We start from the raw sequence: 21,330 nt of genomic DNA, 5'->3' as shown, positions 1-21,330 counted from the left end.
ATAACAGAAGGGCTGCGTTTTTGAAGAAAAGCGCAACCCTTCACTTAGTAGGGCTGTGCTTGTAGAAAAAGCACAGCCCTTCTTACATTCAGAAGGGCTGCGCTTTTTCTACAAGCGCAGCCCTACTAACTGAAGGGCTGCGCTTGTTAAAAAAGCCCAGCCCTTCTGACTTAGTATGGCTGCGCTTGTGAAAAAAGCGCAGTCCTTCTACTTTGTAGGGCTGCGCTTTTTTTACAAGCGCAACCATACGTTAAATTTTTTTTTGTGAAATACTGCGCGCATGTACAGTAGAGAATTACGAGCAATTCTATTTCTCTCATCTTTCCCTCCCTTAGAGAATTACGACGAGAAATTTGCGCGACCTAACACTGCTGCCCACCACCACTACTGTCCACCACCACGACCACTTTGCTCCATCCACCACGATTGGGTTTACGCAACCTAACTCCACTGCCCCTGCTGCCCACCACCTTGCACACCAACAGTGCTCCACCACCACCTTGCGCGCCACCCACCACGTACAACCGCGACCTCCACCATCACCATTACCCTTCTCTTCTCTTCTCTTCTCCACCATTTGAGTGGTTAATTAGGTATAAATTAATTTTATTTTTAAGTTACTTATGTTTTTCTTAATTGAATTAAATGATTAATGTGCAATGTGGGTTTTGTCAATGCTAGGAAGAAGAGGCTTAGGAAGGCAGATCAAAGGTCCAACTATCTATTATCTCTTCATTGCTCGTCGTTGGTGTTAGGAGGTAACTAGTTTAACATGTAGACAAAGTTGATAATTTATTGATGTATATATGTATTTTTTATAATGTATATGTATATTTATTGATATGAGATTGTATGAAAACGCAATGTGATTTAGCTATATATGAAATCTGCAAGTTGTTTGAATCATCATCATATGCCTAGATACCCGTTCAAGACTTACTCATTAGGAGTAAGTCTTGAATAGTCCCCGGTTTGGGACTATTCTTGGACGTTTAATCTCACTTATGTGGTGAATGTGTGTCTTCTTTTCAATTCTGAGGAAATTCTTGGCTTATCGTTTCTCTACATTGTTCTCTGGGTATATATGTAGATAAGCAATTATCTACATTGTGTACTTGGAGAACTGTTGGGAAATGCTGCCGGATTTTCCTTAGAATTGGAAATTTGGCATATATTCACTAGTGAGATTAGACGTCTAAGGATGGGTTAGGTTATTGGAGTGATAAGGACCTTCGGTTGCATGCATACAATTGAACATGTCACTATCTTAGCTTGCTGTATAAGTGTGTGATTTGAATATGTGAGTGTATGTACTTTAATAATGATTGATGCATTATAATGAATGTTGTGTTTAATTATTAGAGGTGGTCCTCTTGAATGAGATGGATCGTAGTTGGATGTATGGTAGTCGTGAATCGATTGAGTTTGTGAATGGGGTCTCAGAATTCATTAGAATATCAAACATCCTCTGGAGTAGTCGACTTTTATTGTCCTTGTTTCGATTGTAGAAATGTGAGCAAGGTTAGTAGTATACATGTGGTTAGGGAGCATGTCTTTCGCCGTGGGTTTAGGCCTCAATACCACGTATGGGTTTGGCATGGTGAGCAGGGGAGGTATATAGGAAGCTTTGAGTAAAGATGATGTATGTGAAGAAAAAGAAGGATGATGATGAGTTAGGGGATGAGAATTTGGATGATGAATTTGGAGATGACATAGGGATCGGGTAGACGAGATGATACACAAGGTTGAAGATCAGTCGTGTAGACGACCTCGTATTTTTGAGTCTATGTCTCAGGTTGCGGAAAAGCCGTTGTATCCAGGTTGTACAAAGTACACCAAACTTTCCACAGTGGTAACATTGTTCAACATTAAGTCGAACGCTGGTTGGACGGACTCTAGTTTCACATCGTTGTTGGAAGTTTTAGCTGAGATGCTCCCTGATGGAAATGAACTGCCAAAGTCGTACTATTATGCGAAGAAGCTGATGTGTCCTTTCGTTTAGAGTAGAGCGGATACATGCTTGTCCTAAGATTGTGTGCTTTTCGTAATGAGTATGAGCATTTACATGAGTGTCCACGTTGTGGATTGTCGAGGTACAAGCGTGAAGGAGCTAGAGGTAGTGAAGGACCACCAGCTAAGGTGTTGTGGTATCTACCCATGATACCTAGATTTAAGCGCATGTTCTCAAGTAAAGGAGATGCGAAGAATTTGAGGTGGCATGCAGATCATAGGAAGAAAGATGGTCTGCTCAAGCATCCGCTGATTCGCCTGAGTGGAAAACATCAACAGGGTGCATAAGTCATTTGGTAATGAGGATAGGAATCTGAGGCTTGGATTATGTACGGATGGCATGAACCCTTTTGGCAATCTCAGCTCGCAGCATAGTACATGGCCAGTAGTTTTAGTGGTTTACAACTTGCCTCCTTGGTTGTGCATGAAACGCAAGTACATGATGATGTCGCTTCTTATATCGGGGCCCAAACAATCTAGAAATGACATAGATGTATACCTCCAGCCGCTTGTTGAAGTTTTACAGAAGATGTGGAACAATGGAGTGTTAGTATTTGATGCGTATGCTAATGAGATGTTCACTCTGCGTGCCATGCTTTTTTGTACTATGAAGATTATCCAGCTTATGGGAACTTATCTGGAAAGACTAAAGGAAAACAACCTTGCCCGATTTGTTTAGATAACATGAAATCTACACACCTTAAGGGCTGCAAACATGTGTATATGCGCACACGAAGGCTCCTCAACCGCGACCATCCCTATCGGTTTAAGAAGAAGGCATTCGGTGGGACGGTTGAAGAAGAAGTTGCTCATAGACCATTAACTGGTACTGAAGTTTATAATCAGGTGAAGGGCATTGAAACAGTCTTTGGTAAACCTGCTATGAGGTTGATCGACCTACAGGATTATGAAAAAAGCAGTCCATTTTTTGGAAACTCCCATATTGGAAAGATCTAAAGGTCAGACATTGTTTGGATGTCATGCACATAGAGAAGAATGTTTGTGAAGCTATTCTCGCGACACTTATGAATATTTCGGGCAAGACAAAAGATGTTAAGGCGTCACGACTTTACTTGGAAAAACAGGGGCTTCGACCAGAGTTGTGGGCTCAGAAAAGGGACGGAAGGAAGAAGAAAATAGCGGAGGATTCAGAGAAGAATTATTTGCCCCCCTCCCCTGTACACCCCCTCCCCACTGCCCCCCCTCTACACACCCTCCCACCGCCCCCCTCCCCACATCCCTCCTGCCCCCTCCCCACTGCTTCCCCCTCCCCTGCACACCCCCTCCCACTGCCCCCTCCCCACTGCACAGCCCCCTCCCGCCCTAAATGTGAATTTTTTTTTTATAAATGTGTATATTTGTATAATTTCAGGGACATGGCGGAGGTGCATACGGATACGAGTGCAGAACACACTACCGAGGATGAGTCTTTCGATTACCAAAAGGAGCGGGGTAAATTGGTTAAGGCTCGCCGTGAAGAAAAAGATGCACAAAGGCCAAGTAAGTCATTGGCGACGAAAAAGAGAAAAGGAAGGGGACCTACAAAGTCACTAGGGAAACCCACCCTAATGACTTTGGAGTACGATCATTTGGGGCAACCTTGTGGAAAATGGCGTCAAAAGTATGCCATGCAAGTTGGGATTTGCATGCATAAGCTCTCCATTCTCCACTCATGGAAGAGGTGCCCGAGTCTTTGAAAAAGATGATTTGGGAAGATACTATGGTAAGCTTCGCGTACAATAACGTTTAGAATCTTAACAGTTTAGTTAAATATACTATGTAATATTTACTAATTTGTGAAATGCGTTATTTGTAGAATCAATTCAATATTGAAAATGATGAAGCCAAGAAGAATGTGTTTCTATCCGCGGTTGCCCAGAGATTCGGAGATTTCAAGGCCAAGTTAGTGTCGGGGTGGATCACTAAGCGGAGAAAAGTCGTGGGTACAAAGAAGAAGAAAATCTACGGCGGAGAAACACACATAGTTCCGAGGCTTCACCGGACACATCATCTGAGGCACCCTCCAAGTTACCATATCAGATACGGAGGCATATCAGACCGGAGGAGTGGCAAGCATTTGTTGCACAGAAAACAACCTCGGAAGCTGTTGTAAGAATATTTTACTAGCTAAGATTTAATACTCTTAGATCCAGTATTATTGTATAACACCATACCTAACCTTTGTTTATAATTGTGTGTTTCAGGCAACTCGTGAGAAAAGTAGCCCGAATGCAAAAGCTAGGAAGTATTATCACCATTTGGGTGCTCAGTCGTACGTTCAGGCGAGAGATACGTGGATGTAAAGCCATTACCCCACGATTGGGTCGACAACGGCAACAGGCTCTAGCTCTACGGCAACAGTTGCACAGCCTCGGCAACCAGATAGAGTGCTCGATTGGTGGTGTTCGATGCATGGGGTTGATGCAAAGGGACAGAGAGTCTTGCCTGATCCCGGAACAAAACAGATAGCTAATGCCATTGTAAGTACATATTATAAGTTTTTGATAAGGTAATATATAATATAACTTGTGCGCTCACAAGCATTTCTCTCTTATCCTTATGTAGATTGGCTTGAAGGAAAATGAGGCAACTGGTGAGTTCACTCCTAGAGGACAAATTGATGCCTTACACGAGACTTTAGGACGGGACCAATATGGACGTGTGAGGGGCGTAAGAGGTGTCCGCCTTAGGGTGAGAAAGGTGTATGGTGATCAATACACTAGTACGTCAAAATCCAGTGCCTCCAGTGTGAATTCGGCAGCTTCAATAGATGTGGAGGCTATGAAAGCTGCAATTCGGGAGGAGCTCAGAGAGGAGATGACTCAGAATTTCAACGCCATTTTGGCGCAAATGGGCTTACCAACTTTTGGTGCTTTCAAGCAGGGCAGTGTCATTACACCTACGCAGCCTAATCCAGTTCCGGAGTTCATGGTAATCACTTAATATCACAACTATTATTCTTAAATGCATGAAATTCTTACTATATATATGTTGTTTCATAGACAAACTATGAATAGATTTTTTTTTAAAGAAAGAGACACCATGTGAGCTATTAGCTCGAGGAGATGGTCATGGGAGTTTCATTCTCGTTGCTTATGGCCAAGCACAACCCCCTAGGGACCGGGTACGATTGCACAACCAGGCAGTGGCTGATATTCACTATGTGGTCAGCATTTCAGAGATTGTGCCTGGTTTCGAAGAATTACCTCTTCCGCTGCCGAATACAGAAGTTGGTCTACATTCAGTGACTGATGCCCTTGGCAGTTATGTTCTATGGCCGCGTGCATTGGTGCGGTTATCAGATGAGGTACAATGATTAACATACTATATATATATTATATTGTTTTCTTTTATAGTTCCTATATATGATTGTAAGTAATATCTTTTAATTTAACTAATTACTAGGTTTCGGGGAAGGCCGACAGGAAGGGAAAGAAGGCATGTTCACCTCAAGAAGGCCGACGTGATGAAGTGGAGAAAGAAAATGTTTTTATGGCAAAGTGTCCACTCATTACGGAGATCGAGGTGGTGCAAGGCCTTAGTTCTCTGTGCTTTTGGTTACATGAGTGCGCTAGCGATGTAGACGATGAAGCAATCATTGAGATTCAGTTGTCGCATCATCAATTCCACTACTTTGAGGACACATCGACCTTCATTTCTAAGGTTGATATTAAAGAATTCTTATGTGGGGAAGAGTTGAATGTTTCCATGATACAAACATTCATGAGGTAATACTTTAGTATATAAATTTAATAATATTATATATACATATGCCTTAAGTAGTTTTCAATTCAACTAACTTCCATAATAAGTAAGTTTTCTTTTAATCAATATGATTTCTCAGGTTATTATACAAATCATTGATTGCATCTAGTGAGCCAATGTTTGGTTGGTTATGTCCAAGCATAGTACGAGATGACAGTTGCTTAAGAAACAAAAGGGAGGTGAAAGAGTATCTCAATGCTTCTTTGAAAGCATGTTCTCGTCTTGGATATAAGATCATTCTTCTTCCTTATATTGAAATGTATGCTTCTTAAACTCACTTTACTTTAATTAAATTGACCTATTAGTTGTTCTACGATTAATAAATAACTATATTTTATTGTTGTAGGAATCATTGGACACTGATTGCGATATGTTTGTCACGTAACGAAGCCTACCATTTTAATTCTTTGCGTAAACAACCACCACAGTCCTTACTAGTCAAAGCATTGTTAAATAGGTAGCCTAATCGAAACTCAATATATACGCACTTATTAATATTAAATGTACATCTAATCTTATAATAATGTATTGATGTAGTGTGATGAAGGATGTTAATGCCATAGGACTTCGACAACCAAAATCTCCTGTTTGGCATTCAGTCGAGGTAACATGACTAATTTTTTTTTCCTTATATAAAAACACATGATACACATCTAACATCAATAGGACTTGCGTGTGGGTATTACGTCATGAGGTTCATGTTCGATATCGTCAACCGTTGCACTACAGTTGATGATCTTCAAAATGTATGTCACTTATTAATTAGTATATATGTTAGTTTCTGCCTATTTTTGCCTTTTACGCTTCCAAATCGTATTTATTGATTCATTTAACCCCAAATTCATTTTGAACATGATTATATGAGGCATAATGTAACTATTGTGTAGATTTTTAGGTTTCCAATTGTTGTTTGTTGCATTTCGGGAACGAAAAGGTCAATTTAGGCCTATTTTTGCCTTTTCGCTCTCAAATTGTACTTATCGAGTCATTTAACCCAAAATTCTCTTTTAACATGTTTATATGAGGTATAATGTAACTATTGTGTAGAGTTATAGGCTTGCATTTGTTGTTTGTTGCATACCGGGAACGAAAAGGTAAATTTAGGCCTATTTTCGCCTTTTTCGCTCCCAAATCGTACTTATCGAGTCATTTAACCCCAAATTTTCTTTGAACATAATTATATGAGGTATAATATAACTATTGTTTAGATTCTTAGGCTTGCATTTGTTGTTGGTTGTATATCGGGAACATAAATGTGATTTTAGGCCTATTTATGCCTTTTTGCGTCCAATTTCTATTTCTCGAGTCATTTAACTTCATTTTCTTTTTGAATAAGATAAAATGAGATATATTATAACTAGTTTGTAGAGTTTTAGGCTTGCATTTGTTTTTGATTGAATTTCGGGAAGGTATATGTCATTTGTAGAACTACTAACTATGGTAAAATGATTGAATTCTTATATATGTGTTTATTATTCCTTGGTTGTTTTGCAAGGTTTATAAGAAAAATTCCACACCAAGTTTGAGGAACTTCACCAAAGAAGAAATAGATGAAGTTTGGGATAAGTTGGCGTCCCACATTACCGATGATTGCTTATGATACATTTTAGCTCGAATCTACTAGTTTGTATCAATTCTATGTACACTTTTTACATTATTAAATATATATTTGAAGTTAATTATTACCTTTCTCCACTTGTCATATATTATTGCATTTGCATTTTTTTTTTGTCGAAGGGAGGTTTTGGGTGGGGGGTGGGGTGGTGGGGGCTGTTGGGTGGGCTGGGGATGGGGGTGCAAGGCTGGTGGCAGGGGTTGGATATGTAATTTTCAAAAAAAACAAAATTATAAAAAAGAAGGGTTGCGCTTTTTTCAACAAGCGCAGCCCTTCTAAGCAAGAAGGGCTGCGCTTGTTGCTAAGAAGGGCTGCGCTTGTTGAAAAAAACGCAGCCCTTCTTGCTTAGAAGGGCTGCGCTTGTTGAAAAAAGTGCAGCCCTTCTTGCTAAGAAGGGTTGTACTTGTTAAAAAAGCGCAGCCCATTATAGTAGGAGGGCTCATAGGCTGCAGCCCTTCAAGCTTAGAAGGGCTGCGCTTTTACCTAAAAAGCGCAGCCCTTCGTTGTGAAGGGCTGCGTTTGAAAAGCGCAGCCCTACTTAAAAAGTGAAGGGCTACTATTGAAAGGGCTGCTATCAAAAAGCGCAGCCCTAAGGGCTGCTATCAAAAAGCGCAGCCCTAAGGGCTTTTTTTAGCGCAGCCCTTCCTTATTTTTCCACTAGTGATTAATGAGAATATTAGGTCAAAGATTTTAAAATTTAACCTACCAAAAATGAAGTAGGCACTATATTATGAGACGTGAAAGAAGTATATGATAATGCAAAAGTGATGGTGTGGAGAAAGCGTAGCACCCCTCAAAAAAAGAAAAAGAAATGGAGCGTAGGACTTAGGCGAGAAAATGAATATGAAATGATTAAACAAAGTATTGTAATCACTCCTTTCCTATATTTAGTGAAACTCGGGTTGGTGGATGTGCAATTTTTATTATTTCATCTAAGGAAGATGATATACTTCCTCCATTTTTATCCAGAATTTGTTTGATGGTCTGTAATGTTTTGACTTTTGTATTATTCATGTATTTATTTCGACAAAGGATTTATGGGCAAAGTCTTGTAGTTATGGCATTCGCAACCTGGGATTGAATTTCGTCTATACTCTACAACACAACACTTAGTTCTTCATTTACACCCAAAAAAACTTGACTGGAATTTTGAGACGGATATATATTATATACTAATACAAACTTCAGCATGTAAGATATACAATGTTGGATTATCTCTATATATTTTTACAAGATTTCAACTTGCTATATATATATAGGGATGATATTTATTTGTGTATTAGAAACCTAAATTTAATTACATGATATTTGTATTAAAAAGCTATATATAATAAGGTAGGATTGTGAAAGATTAATTAATGTGGAAAGATTATATTCATGGGGTTTATGAGTTTTCGGGGTCACTAATATCCGTTAATTGACTAGTGAAAATTTTGATGGTTTTTCCTCTATTAGTTTATGAAAGGTTATCCACATGAATTGTGCATTGTCATTGCTCATATTTTCATTCATTTGATTTGTTAATATTAGTGTTAATTGTTATTGCGTAAGTCCTTACAATTATATATAGGTACTACAAATTTTTCATTGTTGGTATTTGACTCCTTTATGTGCATAGTTTGATTAATGTTTTTATGCTAATATGTCTTATTCGTCATTTTATATTACAAATTATTTTTTTTGTAAGGGAATATTATATCTCATCAAGGAGCTTATTTTGTGCATGTGGCACTAAAGTTGTGCATGCATTGAGCCGGTACACTTACGGACATCATTTTCAAATTTTGGGATGAGTCCATCACGAGCACGACAAGCTGCCCTGCCTTTGGCCAGCTCATATTTAACAAAAGAAGGAAAAAAATCTTAAAAAAGGACAACCCACCAACATAGCACATGGATCAGACCGTGTCTGGGCCTTTTTTAGAAATGGCCTAACAAGATACTCTATTAATTGGTCTTAGCTCGACCATCTTGACATGAGGCACACTAGCTCGTCAAATGGGCCAACACAACCCAGCCCGTGCATAGCTCTATGTGGCATAATGCCCCCATAGTAATCTAATCTTCCCACTACCGTCAATGTTGAATATATTTCTTCCCAGTCATAATTTCAAATACAAGATCACACTTGTAATTGTGACCTGAATTACCAGGTAAGGCTTGTCCTAATAGTAAAAGTTTGGGATCCTGACTTACCATATATCATCTTCCTCCCAAGTTCCAAGAAGTTTCACCTACAAACCTGACTGGTAAAGTGTCAGTTTAATATGGTTCTTCATTTTACCTACCTAAAAAAAAATTTGACAAAATTGACATGTTATGTTATGTTTACAGGAAGGTTATATAAGGCTATTTCCCCTATATAAAAAAAAGGTTATATAAGGCTATAATGTTACTTCCCCTCATTCCAAGATAATTACTGCATTTATTTTTAGAGAAAGTCTTTAACATAATTGCAATACACATTTACAAGCCTCCATCTCCCAACTCTCTCGTACTCTACTTGTTAGGTTTTCTAAAGCTCCATAATTTTATATTGACTCCATTAATCAATATATATATTGTATTAAAGTAATCAGTCATAATAATCTTAGGAAACCTGATAATATTAGAATAAGACATAAAATATAGTATCCTAGCTAATTCCTGACTACTTCCTCCGTTTTTTATTAGATGTTACACTTTTGAAAATTTGGGTTCCCTAGGCAAAAATTGAAGGAGTGATTAGGAGAGAATAAGGGTAGGGGATTAAGCATGTGGGGACCATTGTACATGGGGTTTAAGGGAAGAGAGGAGAGAGAAAAGAGGACCCAACTTGGTTCCCCACCACCACCCCAGCAGCCCAACGAACTCCCACCACCCACCCGAAATTCCCACCCAAAACCCCACCCCACCCGCCGAAATCCCTACCCATCCACCCGAAAACCCCATCCACCCACCGAAATCCCTACCCACACACCCACCTGAAAACCCCACCCCACCGCCGGAATCCCTACCCATCAACCCGAAAACTTCAACCACGCGCCGAAAACCCCACCCCAGCCTCGCAAAATCTCACCTGTACTGCCGAAAACTCCATCCCAGCCTCGAAAACCCCACCTCTACCGCCGAAAATGTAGGACATGTGGTTTTGCGCGAAGAAGATGGCAGGACCGTACCTGTAGTTTTGCGCGAAGAAGATGGCATCGTTTTCGATGGGGGGGGGGTGGCGGGGAAGATTTTCATGGGTGGGGGGTGGTGGGGGAGGTTTTGCATGGGTGGGGCTGCTGTGGTGGTGGGTAAGGGGGCTGCGAGGTGGGGGAAGGGATTGGGCAGCTGAGGTGGTGGGGGAGGGGTGGTGGAAGAGAGGGAGGAGGTTTAATTAATTTAGATTAGTATATAATAAGGTTAAATTTAGTTAGTTTAATTTTGGTTAATTGTTATAAGTAAGGGTAAGTGAGTAATTTTGCAGCATAAAACTTTCCAATTTAGGAAATAAAAAAAAGTGTAACATCTATTTTGAAACATGCAATTTAAGGAAAGTGTAACATCTAATAAAAAACGGAGGAAGTATATAAAAATATATCCTGAAAAAATATAATAAATATATGCTCCATATATTAGTGCGATGGTCAGATGGAAAAGTTATGAGCTACAACCTGTAGTTGTACCTACGACCGTACTCAATAGAAAAAGCGATATAGAGGCCATAAAGACTAAAGTTGTCATGCATCACCAAACATCCTGGGCCTTGGTGTGCCCATATTGTGACCCACCCCATATTCTTATTCTTTCTTCAGCAATTACAATGATGAATTACAATGGTACTGTTCACTTTTCTTTGTAACAATGGATTCTAGTGCAGAAATAATGGCTTAGAGAGTGAGAGAGTTGATGTCAGCTAGAGAGAGAGAGAGAGACTAGGTTTACATCAAATTAATATTTATACGATATGGAATATTCCATGCAGCAGACTTCTTTGTTCCTCTTTGATGGGCCACGTCAGCCTATTTTGTAGCGTAACCCTTCCTTCTCAACTGCCAAAGTGAAGATAGGAATTTATCCTTGACTTGGTCATGCTTCTCAATAGCCCAACTGCTATTCCCTTAAAATTTGAATATTACCCATGCTGCCGCCAAAACTCCAAAACCTGGGAGCAACAATTGCCCCTAATTGACGTGTGTCCTAAAACTACTTTTGGGAAAACCGTCAATTACTTGCCTTGGGACAACCGCCTAATTCACCAACTCCTCACGCTTCCCTACTTAAGACCACTCCCATCATCAAGTTGTCCTTTCACCCTTTCATCTACCACTTCTCATTTTCTCTCTCTTCAATAACTATTGATAATTCATTTCCTAAGAATGTTCGCTTCTCAGGTGCTTCATCAATCTCAGGCGATTCAAAAATCAGGTACTTTCTTCCTTAAAACCTTCAAATTACTTTCATGGCCCCTAAAGAAATCCTCCCCGGAATTAGAAAATCCAAGAGAGCCCCCAAAATTATGCAAAAGTTTTGAAGAAGTTGTCATAATCGACGCGGGGGTAATCGGGGGGAAAGAGTGTTGCCAGCGAGTTTTTCGAGGACGATATAGATTCATTTTTGGAGAAGTCATGTCTTCCAATTTCCACAAAAAAGTTAGGGCACCTGAAGCAGACGAACGACCCAAAGATTACCCGGAGGGTTGAGTAGTGTTCTATGAGTACCCTTTCAAGATTGCGTACAAATTTCCTCTTAACCCACTAGTAACCCAACTTCTAACCGTCATGCAAGTTAGCCCAGGCCAGATTATGCCATTAGTATGGCGAGTTATTCACATCATTGACAAATTGACGCACGACATGAATATGACGTTCACTCTAGAGGACCTCTTGTACTTGTACGAAATCAAGAAGGTGGTGAACACTAGGTATACATTCTTCTTGAAATCTAGACGACATACCCTAGTTGAGAACTTGGGGGCGAATGACCGGGGTTGGAAGAAAAAGTACTTCTTTATGAATAAAAAATCACTAGGAACAAGTTACGACTTCTTGCAAGACAGTTGGAATTGCTAAGGTATTTATCAAACCCCTTGCCACATCCTTTCTTGATCGTGATGTTGACACTACCTAATTTTTCTTGTGCATGCAGAGGTGTTCCCACTCCCGGTTGAGGAAACAGTTTACACCAAGACTAAGGTCAACCATTTGCTGAAGAAATACTCTGTCAAAGAACGGACGTTCTGAAACAAATTCGAGCTTTCAACACCTGACGGCGACACATTGACCCAGTCTACTGACGAGCAAACCAACAACACTAACGAACCAACCAACAACACGTCTCCATCTATGGCGTCACGTAAACTACTCTACTTCTTGAGTTTAGGCATTATCCCTCCTCTTGGTACTGACGTCGTATATGCAATCTCTGAAAATACCATGTCCACCAGATCTGAGACACCAAGTGTCGCTCTTTCTGAAGCAGAAATACTAGAACGGGCCAAGAAGAGGAAACAATCTTCCAGCAGCACAACACTGACGCTGTCGCCAATGATTCCTCCTAAGGCTGCTAGGATGGCCGGTTTGAGCGAAGCCCCTAAAGTCACTAGGGCGCCACTCCAAGAGGGAAGACTTTCACTATCAGTCTTCCCAAGAACTTCTGCGAGATCACTGCACCGACCATCTTCCCGTCGGCAGAGAAATTGGCGTTCCAGGCCCCACAGCGTCGCTTGGCCAGTATTCCTTTGGCGAATGGAGGACTTGGTCTGCAGACCCATATAAGTTATTCAAAGCATATTATGTTTTTTATAAAAAAAAATGCACATACTAACGGTGACCATTCATGTAGGCCGTCCAAAATTCGTTGGCTCTGCGTTCCGCAGCTCTTACTCTTGAGAAGGAATGCAAGACCTTGCGCGAGAAGTTAGAGAGATCTACTTAGGCTCGGACGACAGCAGAAAAGAAAGTCTAAGAGCTCTCGGTTGAACTGGCTAAGGAGAGGAAACTGAACGTCGATCAAGCAGTGGATATAGCGTCATTAAAAGAAGAAACGGACGCAATGGTGGTGAGCCTTCGTGAGGAACTTGTTGATGCCGTCAGCCGGTACAATTGGAAGACCAAGGCCAGAGGCGGGCGTCAGACAGTTCTTGGAGGTGTTTGGGACTCCCGAAGATCTGCTTCGTGACGGCGTCGGTAATAATGACACTATGGCTACTGCTGATTCTGGTGTCAACAACGATGCCACTGACGCTGCTTAACTTTTCTCTAATTTCTGCAAGGTGCTGCGACACCTGTAACAAATAGTTAGTTATGTACTGTACTTTGATGGTGCTGTGTCACCAAATTTGGATGCTTTTAGTTTGCTTTCTGTGGCGGTGTTTAAAACTTTAGTTTCTGGCTTGCATGTTTTTCTTTTGTTATTGTGGCCATGTAGCTTTACAATTTGTGTGCTATTATATTATGTTGTGTTTGCAATGAACGCTTTTTTTGTATGCCATTATGTATGTAAATGTCTGCGTACGCGAGTGTATATGTATGTAAAGGTTTGCATACGCGAGTGTATATGTATGTAAGGTACCTTTTCTGTGAAGACCTTATGATGTTTTACTGCAATGAAGGGGTGATGCCAATTCCAGCTAAACACACTGGTCTGTTGACTTTGTAACTATAGAAATTGCGTGGGCTCATTTGACGGCAAGGGGCGTCCGTCGTATAGACGTGCTAAGAGACATGTATGTTGCCCCTGCATCGATGTCGAACGGCCATGGGAGCGATGTGACTAGTAAATCGATGTCGGGTGTAGTTACTCCTGTTTGTGTGATAAAGGGACTTACAAGGTCATCGATACATCTCACGTATTAACGTTAGTAAAGCATAAAACATGATACGAATCTAAAAGCAAATGAAGTGATGATACCACAAGTTAAACATGACATTGCTTACTTTCACTGGTTTTGGCATTTAATTGATACGTCAATCAAAAGTAATAACGCTTAAGATGGACGGCGTTCCAACTCCTTGGGATTTGCTTACCCTCCTTGGTACATAGACAATAAGCACCGTTGCCTACTACCTTTTGGATACGATATGGACCTTCCCACGCCGGTGCCAGCTTTCCTGTGTTGAGCTCTTTAGTATTCTGAAAGACTTCTCTCAAGACTCAGTCTCCAACGTTGAACGTTTTGGCCTTGACATTTTTATTGAAGTTCTTGGCCATTATCTGTTGTTGGGACGCCGTGCGAACAAGTGCCACTTCTTTCAATTCTTCACTAATAACGATGTCATGGCTTAACTCTTTTTCATTTCGCTTTGGCGTCAATAATCCGTACCGCGACGTCGGGATACTGACCTCAGGAGGAAGAACGGCTTCACACCCATACACTAAGGAGAAAGGTGTTTGCCCCGTCGTCGTTCTGGGGGTGGTCCTATTCGCCCAAAGAATTGACGGGAGCTCTTTTGCCCACTTACCCTTGGCCGCCTTAAGGCGTCTTTTGATAACTTTGATTATTAACTTGTTACTTGATTCGGCTTTCCCATTGGTTTGCAGATATCTAGGCGTTGCAGTGCTAAGTTGTATGTTCCATTTGGCTAAGAAGTTCCGCGTAGGGGTGCTAATGAATTAGGAGCTGTTGTCGCAAATAATTTCAGAAAGGATGCCAAACCTGCAAATGATGTTACGCCATATAAATGTAATAACCTCTTTATCGCTTACCTGAGTAAAAGAATCAGCTTCGATCCATTTGGAGAAGTAATCTGTTAACGCTAACATGAATACTTTTTGTCCCGCTGCTTGGGGAAGTTTCCCGACGATGTCCATACTTCACCTCATGAAAGGCTAGGGGGTGATAGTAGGGTGCAACTTTTCTGCTGGTTTATGTGACATGGCGGAGTGTCGCTGGCAAGCATCACATTTCTTAGCATACTCGCTAGCGTCATGACGTAACGTCGGCCAATAATATCCCATGCGTAAGGTCTTGTTGGAGAGGCTGCGTCCTCCTGAATGATTGCCACAGCTTCCATCATGCATCTCTTGTAATACTTGACGACGTTCATCGCCATTGATACATCTCAGATATGGTCCTGCAATGGACTTACGAAAAAGTATACCGTCAAGTAGAACGTACATCGAAGACTTAAAACGTACCTTTCGGGCATAGTTTGTCTTCGGGAAGAGTGTCGTCTTTTAGGTATTGGATGATCGGCGTTTGCCAACTTATTAATGATATTGTGATTTCTTTGACGTCACTAACTTCGGTTGGTTTATCAATTGCTGGTGATGACAGATGTACTATTGGTATACTTTTGAATCCTGTACCTTTCAGGCTTAGTTTGTCTTCGGGAATAGTGTCGTCTTTAAGGTATTGGATGATCGGCGTTTGCCAACTTATTAATGGTGTTGTGATTTCATTGACATCACTAACTTCGGTTGGTTTATCAATTGTTGGTGATGACATATGTACTATTGGTATACTTTTGAATCCTGACTTTCTCATAGCTAACCCAATATTTGCCGGTGTATTTTGATCCCTGGGAATTTGAAAGATGTTAAAACTTACGAACGATTTTACTTTGAGTTGGACGGCGTCTAAATATGCCGTCATTTTGGAATCCTTAGTGGCGAATTCCCCCTTGATTTGACTAACGATCAGTAGTGAATCGTTGTAGGCTTCTACTTTTAAGTCCTTGGCCAATGCCAGCCCAGCCAGCAATGCTTCAAGCTCTGCTTCGTTGTTGGTGGCTTTGAAGTCGCAGCTGATAGCCCGGGCTGTGATGTCCCCTTGTGGCGACTTCAGCAATATTCCTAGCCCGGCACCCCGAAAATTGGAGGATCCATCTACATGTAAGATCCACTTATTGTTAATTGTATTAACTTCGAGCATACTTACCTCAGTTTGCGCTGTTACTTCCAATCTAAGGCTGAAGTCAGCCACAAAATCTGCTAGTGCTTCCAACTTTATAGCTGTCCGTGGTTGGGACGAAATATCATAAATGCTGAGGATAATTGCCCATTTGCTCATTCTTCCCGTCAATTCTAGACGTCTTAAAATAGACTTAATAGGATAATTAGTTTTGATGTGAATAGAATGTGCTTCAAAGTAGTGTTTCAATTTTTTGGACGCCGTCACTATTACTAGGATAAGCTTCTCTAAAGAAGAATAAATGATTTCGGCGTCGACTAGGGATTTACTTACATAGTATATTGGCAAATGCCCTTCTTGTCCTTCTCTGGCCAAGACGACACTTACCGAAGATTCGCTGACGGCGACATAAAGTTGTAGTGGCTCGTTTGCCGACGGCTTGGATAGCAACGGTGGTGTCATTAGGTATTGCTTGAGGTTTTGAAGAGCTTGTTCATGTTCCTCAGTACATTCAAATCCTTTGTTCATTTTCCGGACGTCATAGAACAATCGACATTTGTCAGAAGACTTAGAGATGAATCGATTCAATGCGACGACACGCCCGGTGAGTTTCTGCACTTCTTTCAAATTCCGTGGTGACTGGATGTTGAGGATGGCCTTGATTTGGTCTGGGCTAGCTTCAATTCCGCGTTGGGTGACTATGTACCCCAAGAATTTACCTGCAGACACTCCAAAAGAACATTTCGTAGGATTTAATTTCATGTCGTACCTTCGGATGACGTCGAATGACTGCTGCAGATGTGATACGTGATCGTTCTCGATTTTTGACTTGACCGGCATGTCATCTATATAGACCTCCATGGTGTCCCCTATTTGATCTTTGAACATGGCGTTGACGAGGTGTTGATAAGTTGCACCGGTGTTCTTTAATCCGAATGGCATGACCTTGTAGTAATAGATGCCACAGTTGGTGACGAACGACGTCTTCTCGTGATCTTCTGGATGCATGAGTATTTGATTGCACCCTGAGAAGGCGTCCATGAATGTCAGCAGTTCATGTCCTGCAGTGGCGTCTACTAAGGCTTCGATGTGAGGCAGATGGAATGGACCTTTTGGGCAAGCTTTGTTGAGATCAGTAAAGTCTATGCAAACCCGCCACTTGCCATTCTTTTTTCCTACAACAACAATGTTAGCTAACCAGTCAGGGTATTTTACTTCCATTACCTTACCGGTGTTAATCAATTTCTGAACCTCGTCATTGATGATTTGTTTTTGCTCGGGGGCGAATTTGCGTCTTTTTTGCTTGACGGGTTTGTAGCTGGGGTCGACGTTGAGTTTGTGTATGATTACGTCGGGATCTATTCCTGTGACATGTTCATGTGACCATGCAAAAAAATCAGTATTAGCCGTTAGAAACTCAATTACCTGTTTTCGGACGTCGGGAGATAATGTTGCCCCTATCTTGACGGTTTGATCAGGCCTGCTTGGATCTAGTATGACTTCGTCTACTTGTTGTTCGTCGAAGTCTTGCTCTCCCAACGTCTGCACCTGTAATTGCTATGCCTCCGCTTTCCTTGGTTTGAGAGAAGTTTTGTAGCATTCCTTAGCAATCCGTCTGTCTCCTTTGATGTCTGTACTCCCCACTTTGTCGGAAATTTCGATGATTGATGGTATCACGACGGGACAGCCTTCATGCTATGGATCCATGGCCTGCCTAAAATGACATTATAAGAAGAAGGGTGTGGGAAAATAATGTCTCACCATTTACTAAACATAGTTTACTATTTATCACAATTCACATTATGTGAATTATCTGCTTTTGTGTGAGGAATGTGTGCTTAACCATTCCTATAATTAGCTATGCTATTTTTTTTATCATTGTCATGCTATTATAAATAGCTTAGTGTTTGTTTAGATATATAACAACAACAACATTTACATTGTATATTCTCCATATATTTATTAACATTCCATTTTATCATTGTGGAATTACTATTGCATCTTTTGCCAGTATAATTTTATCGTCTTTATTAATTTCTCAATCTTTGGTTGAATTAATCGCTTCCGCGCACTCTGAACCCCTACAAATTGGTACCAGAGCTTTATATATTCAACCGGGATTTTTTATCATGTCTACAAAATTTGATATTGAGAAGTTTGATGGTAAAATTAGTTTTTTCATATGGCGAATCCAAATGCAAGCCATTCTTACCCAGAATGGTTTAAAGAAGGCTTTGGATGGAAAGTCCAAAAAGTCATCCACTTTGACAGATGAACAATGGGATGATATGGATGAGAAAGCGTTGTCCGTAATTCAATTATGTTTGTCTCGTGAGGTGTTACGTGAGGTCATGAATGAAAAGTCCGCTGCAGATATTTGGGCTAAATTAGAATCTCTTTACATGACCAAAAGCCTTGCAAACAAACTTCGACTCAAGGAAAGACTCTTTACACTCAAAATGGCAGAAGGTACTCCTATTCAAACTCACCTTGATGAGTTTAATTCTATTATTGTTGATTTGGAGAACTTGGATGTCAAAATTGATGATGAGGATAAAGTCGTTTTACTTATTATTTCACTACCACTCTCATATCGACACTTTAAGGAAATAATGTTATATGGAAATTATGTTACATTGTTCTTTAAAGATGTCAAGTCTCATCTATTATCAAAAGAAAAATTTGATACCGATATAAATTCGGAACATTCGGGTGAAGGCTTGGTTATTAGAGGGAGAAATTTTGAAAAAGGTAGTACAAGTAAAAACAGGTTTAAATCAAAATCTAGAGATATCAAATCTAAATTTTGCCGTTATTACAAGAAAAAAGGACACGAAATATCTGATTGCTATAAGTTGAAAAATAAGCAAGAAAAAGAACAAAAGGGTAAACAACCTGAAACTCACGCTGAAGCTGGTGTTGCTGAGTCCGGGTCAGATGGGGATTTATTATTAGCAGCTAACTCCGAACAAAGATCTAGAAATGAATGGATTCTTGATTCTGGTTGTACATTTCACATGTCACCGAATAAAGACTGGTTTACCACCTATGAACCAGTTGATGGTGGTCTTGTTTTGATGGGTAATGATGCTCAATGCAAGGTTGTTGGTAAAGGTACGATCAAAGTTAAGACAAATGATGGCGTTACTAGGACTTTGACCGGTGTTAGACATGTTCCCGATTTGAAACGAAATCTCATTTCCTTAGGCACTCTTGAATCACTTGGGTGTAAATATTCAGCTGAAGGTGGAGTTTTAAAAGTGTCCAAAGGTGCTCTTGTTTTATTAAAGGCAAATCAATCTGGTAGTTTATATGTGCTGCAGGGATTTACTATTACAGGATCTGCAGCTACTGCCTCATCCAACAATGACGATACGAAGTTGTGGCATTTGAGATTGGGCCACATGAGTGAGAAAGCAATGCATGTCCTTAACAAAAGAGGTTTCCTTGGCAATCATTGTACCGATAAGGTTGGTTTTTGTGAGCATTGTATTTTTGGCAAGCAGAAAAGAGTTAGCTTTTCAAAAGGCGTTCACCGAACAAAAGGTACATTAGATTATATTCATTCGGACCTTTGGGGTCCTTCACAAGTTCCTTCCACAGGAGAACGTCATTATATGTTGACCATTATTGATGATTTCTCAAGAAAACTTTGGGTCTATTTTCTTAAGTATAAAAGTGATGTATTTTCAACTTTCATGGATTGGAAAACCTTAATTGAAAATCAAACTGGTAAGAAAATTAAAAGGCTGAGAACAGACAATGGTCTTGAATTCTGTTTAAATGAGTTTAATAGGTTCTGCAAGAAAGAAGGTATTGCAAGACATCATACCATTCCAGGTACTCCACAACAAAATGGAGTTGCAAAACGAATGAACAGAACTATTTTGGAGAGAGTTCGTTGTATGCTCTCTCATTCTGGCTTGAAAAAAGGATTTTGGGCTGAAGCGGCAAACACTGCAAGCTATTTGATAAACCGCTCCCCAAATAGATCACTTGATGGTAATATTCCAGAAGAAGTTTGGTCAGGTAATCCTGTTGATTATTCTAATCTTAGAATATTTGGTTGTCCTGCTTATTCGCACGTTAGCGATGGGAAATTGGAACCTCGCGCTAAAAAGTGCATATTCTTAGGTTATGGTTCAGGGGTTAAATGTAACAGCCCCCGTCTTAGCTTATGTTAAATATTGATTAAAACTATACTTTCTAGCAATAGTGGAAGCAAGAGCATAATCAAACGTTACGGAGGCTGTCACCTGCTGGAGTCAACCCATTAATATGGCTGGGTTGACTCTACGAGCTACATTTCAATCAAACATTCATCACACATGAAAATTAATTTAGTTATTACAAACCCAAAATAAGATTTTAATCACAAGTTTAAACAGTATTCATAACAGAAGTAAATCTCAAAAGGTGATCATGTTCAAGCTTGCATCTGCTATGATAGTTGGGACATGACTTCATATTCGCTCTTCCCTCAGATTACCTTAGTTGACTAGTTCCTCGCACAAAAATCTGCCCCCACCAGGACAGGTTCATAGAACAAAAAGAAGAAAGAAAAAAAAATCATCAGCTTATGCTGGTACACATATCAACTCAGAGATAATTATGGTGGCTGAGCATATAATGTAATCACAATCCAAACCACTTTGCAAAATCCATGGTTTAATTAAAACACCATCTCAACATGAATTTCTACAATTTATTGTTTAAAAGATAGGCACAAACTTCTTAACACACACACATAGAGTCAAAACGGTTTTCTAGTTATATTATGCGTAAGAAGAAGAGTTCGCACATTGAGGTGCACCTAAGTGCAAACCTCCACACAATTCGGAGTTAAACTCCTACTTTTTACTCGCTTGCAAGCTTTAATAGGACATGTCCTCACACATATACACACATTCCTCTTCTATACGCAAAAAGAATTCAAAATCATTTATCACAATTTCGAAATAAAGCACCAATGTTCGTGATTGAAAGAAAAATGTTTATTACTTTAATAAGGATGGTTGAGCTGGTTGTGACAGTAGTTAAGTGTAGTTTGGAGGTGCAACAACGCTTATAAAAATCAAGTTTAGCTCACACAATCCCTCTAGTAAAGAACTTGAGTTATCTT

At 40.2% G+C, this 21,330-nt stretch overlaps 1 protein-coding gene across 1 annotated transcript; it reads left to right on the top strand.

The window, feature by feature from the left end:
• Nucleotides 1-4,860: 4,860 nt before the first annotated feature.
• Nucleotides 4,861-6,054, top strand: LOC130591875 (uncharacterized). Its single transcript, XM_057395823.1, has 4 exons — nucleotides 4,861-4,879; nucleotides 5,028-5,317; nucleotides 5,416-5,738; nucleotides 5,855-6,054. Exons 1-4 carry the CDS (start codon nucleotides 4,861-4,863, stop codon nucleotides 6,045-6,047), a joined length of 825 nt encoding a protein of 274 aa, XP_057251806.1. The 3' UTR covers nucleotides 6,048-6,054.
• Nucleotides 6,055-21,330: the final 15,276 nt, after the last annotated feature.

Source organism: Beta vulgaris, chromosome 6 (genome assembly GCF_026745355.1).
Source record: "Beta vulgaris subsp. vulgaris cultivar EL10 chromosome 6, EL10.2, whole genome shotgun sequence".
Classification (NCBI taxonomy): domain Eukaryota; kingdom Viridiplantae; phylum Streptophyta; class Magnoliopsida; order Caryophyllales; family Amaranthaceae; genus Beta; species Beta vulgaris.
This window is presented reverse-complemented; position numbering and strand designations above follow the sequence as displayed.

What these genes read in the sequence shown, in the direction of transcription:
- LOC130591875 (XM_057395823.1), top strand. An exon ending in TGGTGCGGTTATCAGATGAG is followed by an intron (nt 5,318 to 5,415) that starts GTACAATGATTA and finishes ACTAATTACTAG; the next exon opens with GTTTCGGGGAAGGCCGACAG. An exon ending in ATGATACAAACATTCATGAG is followed by an intron (nt 5,739 to 5,854) that starts GTAATACTTTAG and finishes ATGATTTCTCAG; the next exon opens with GTTATTATACAAATCATTGA.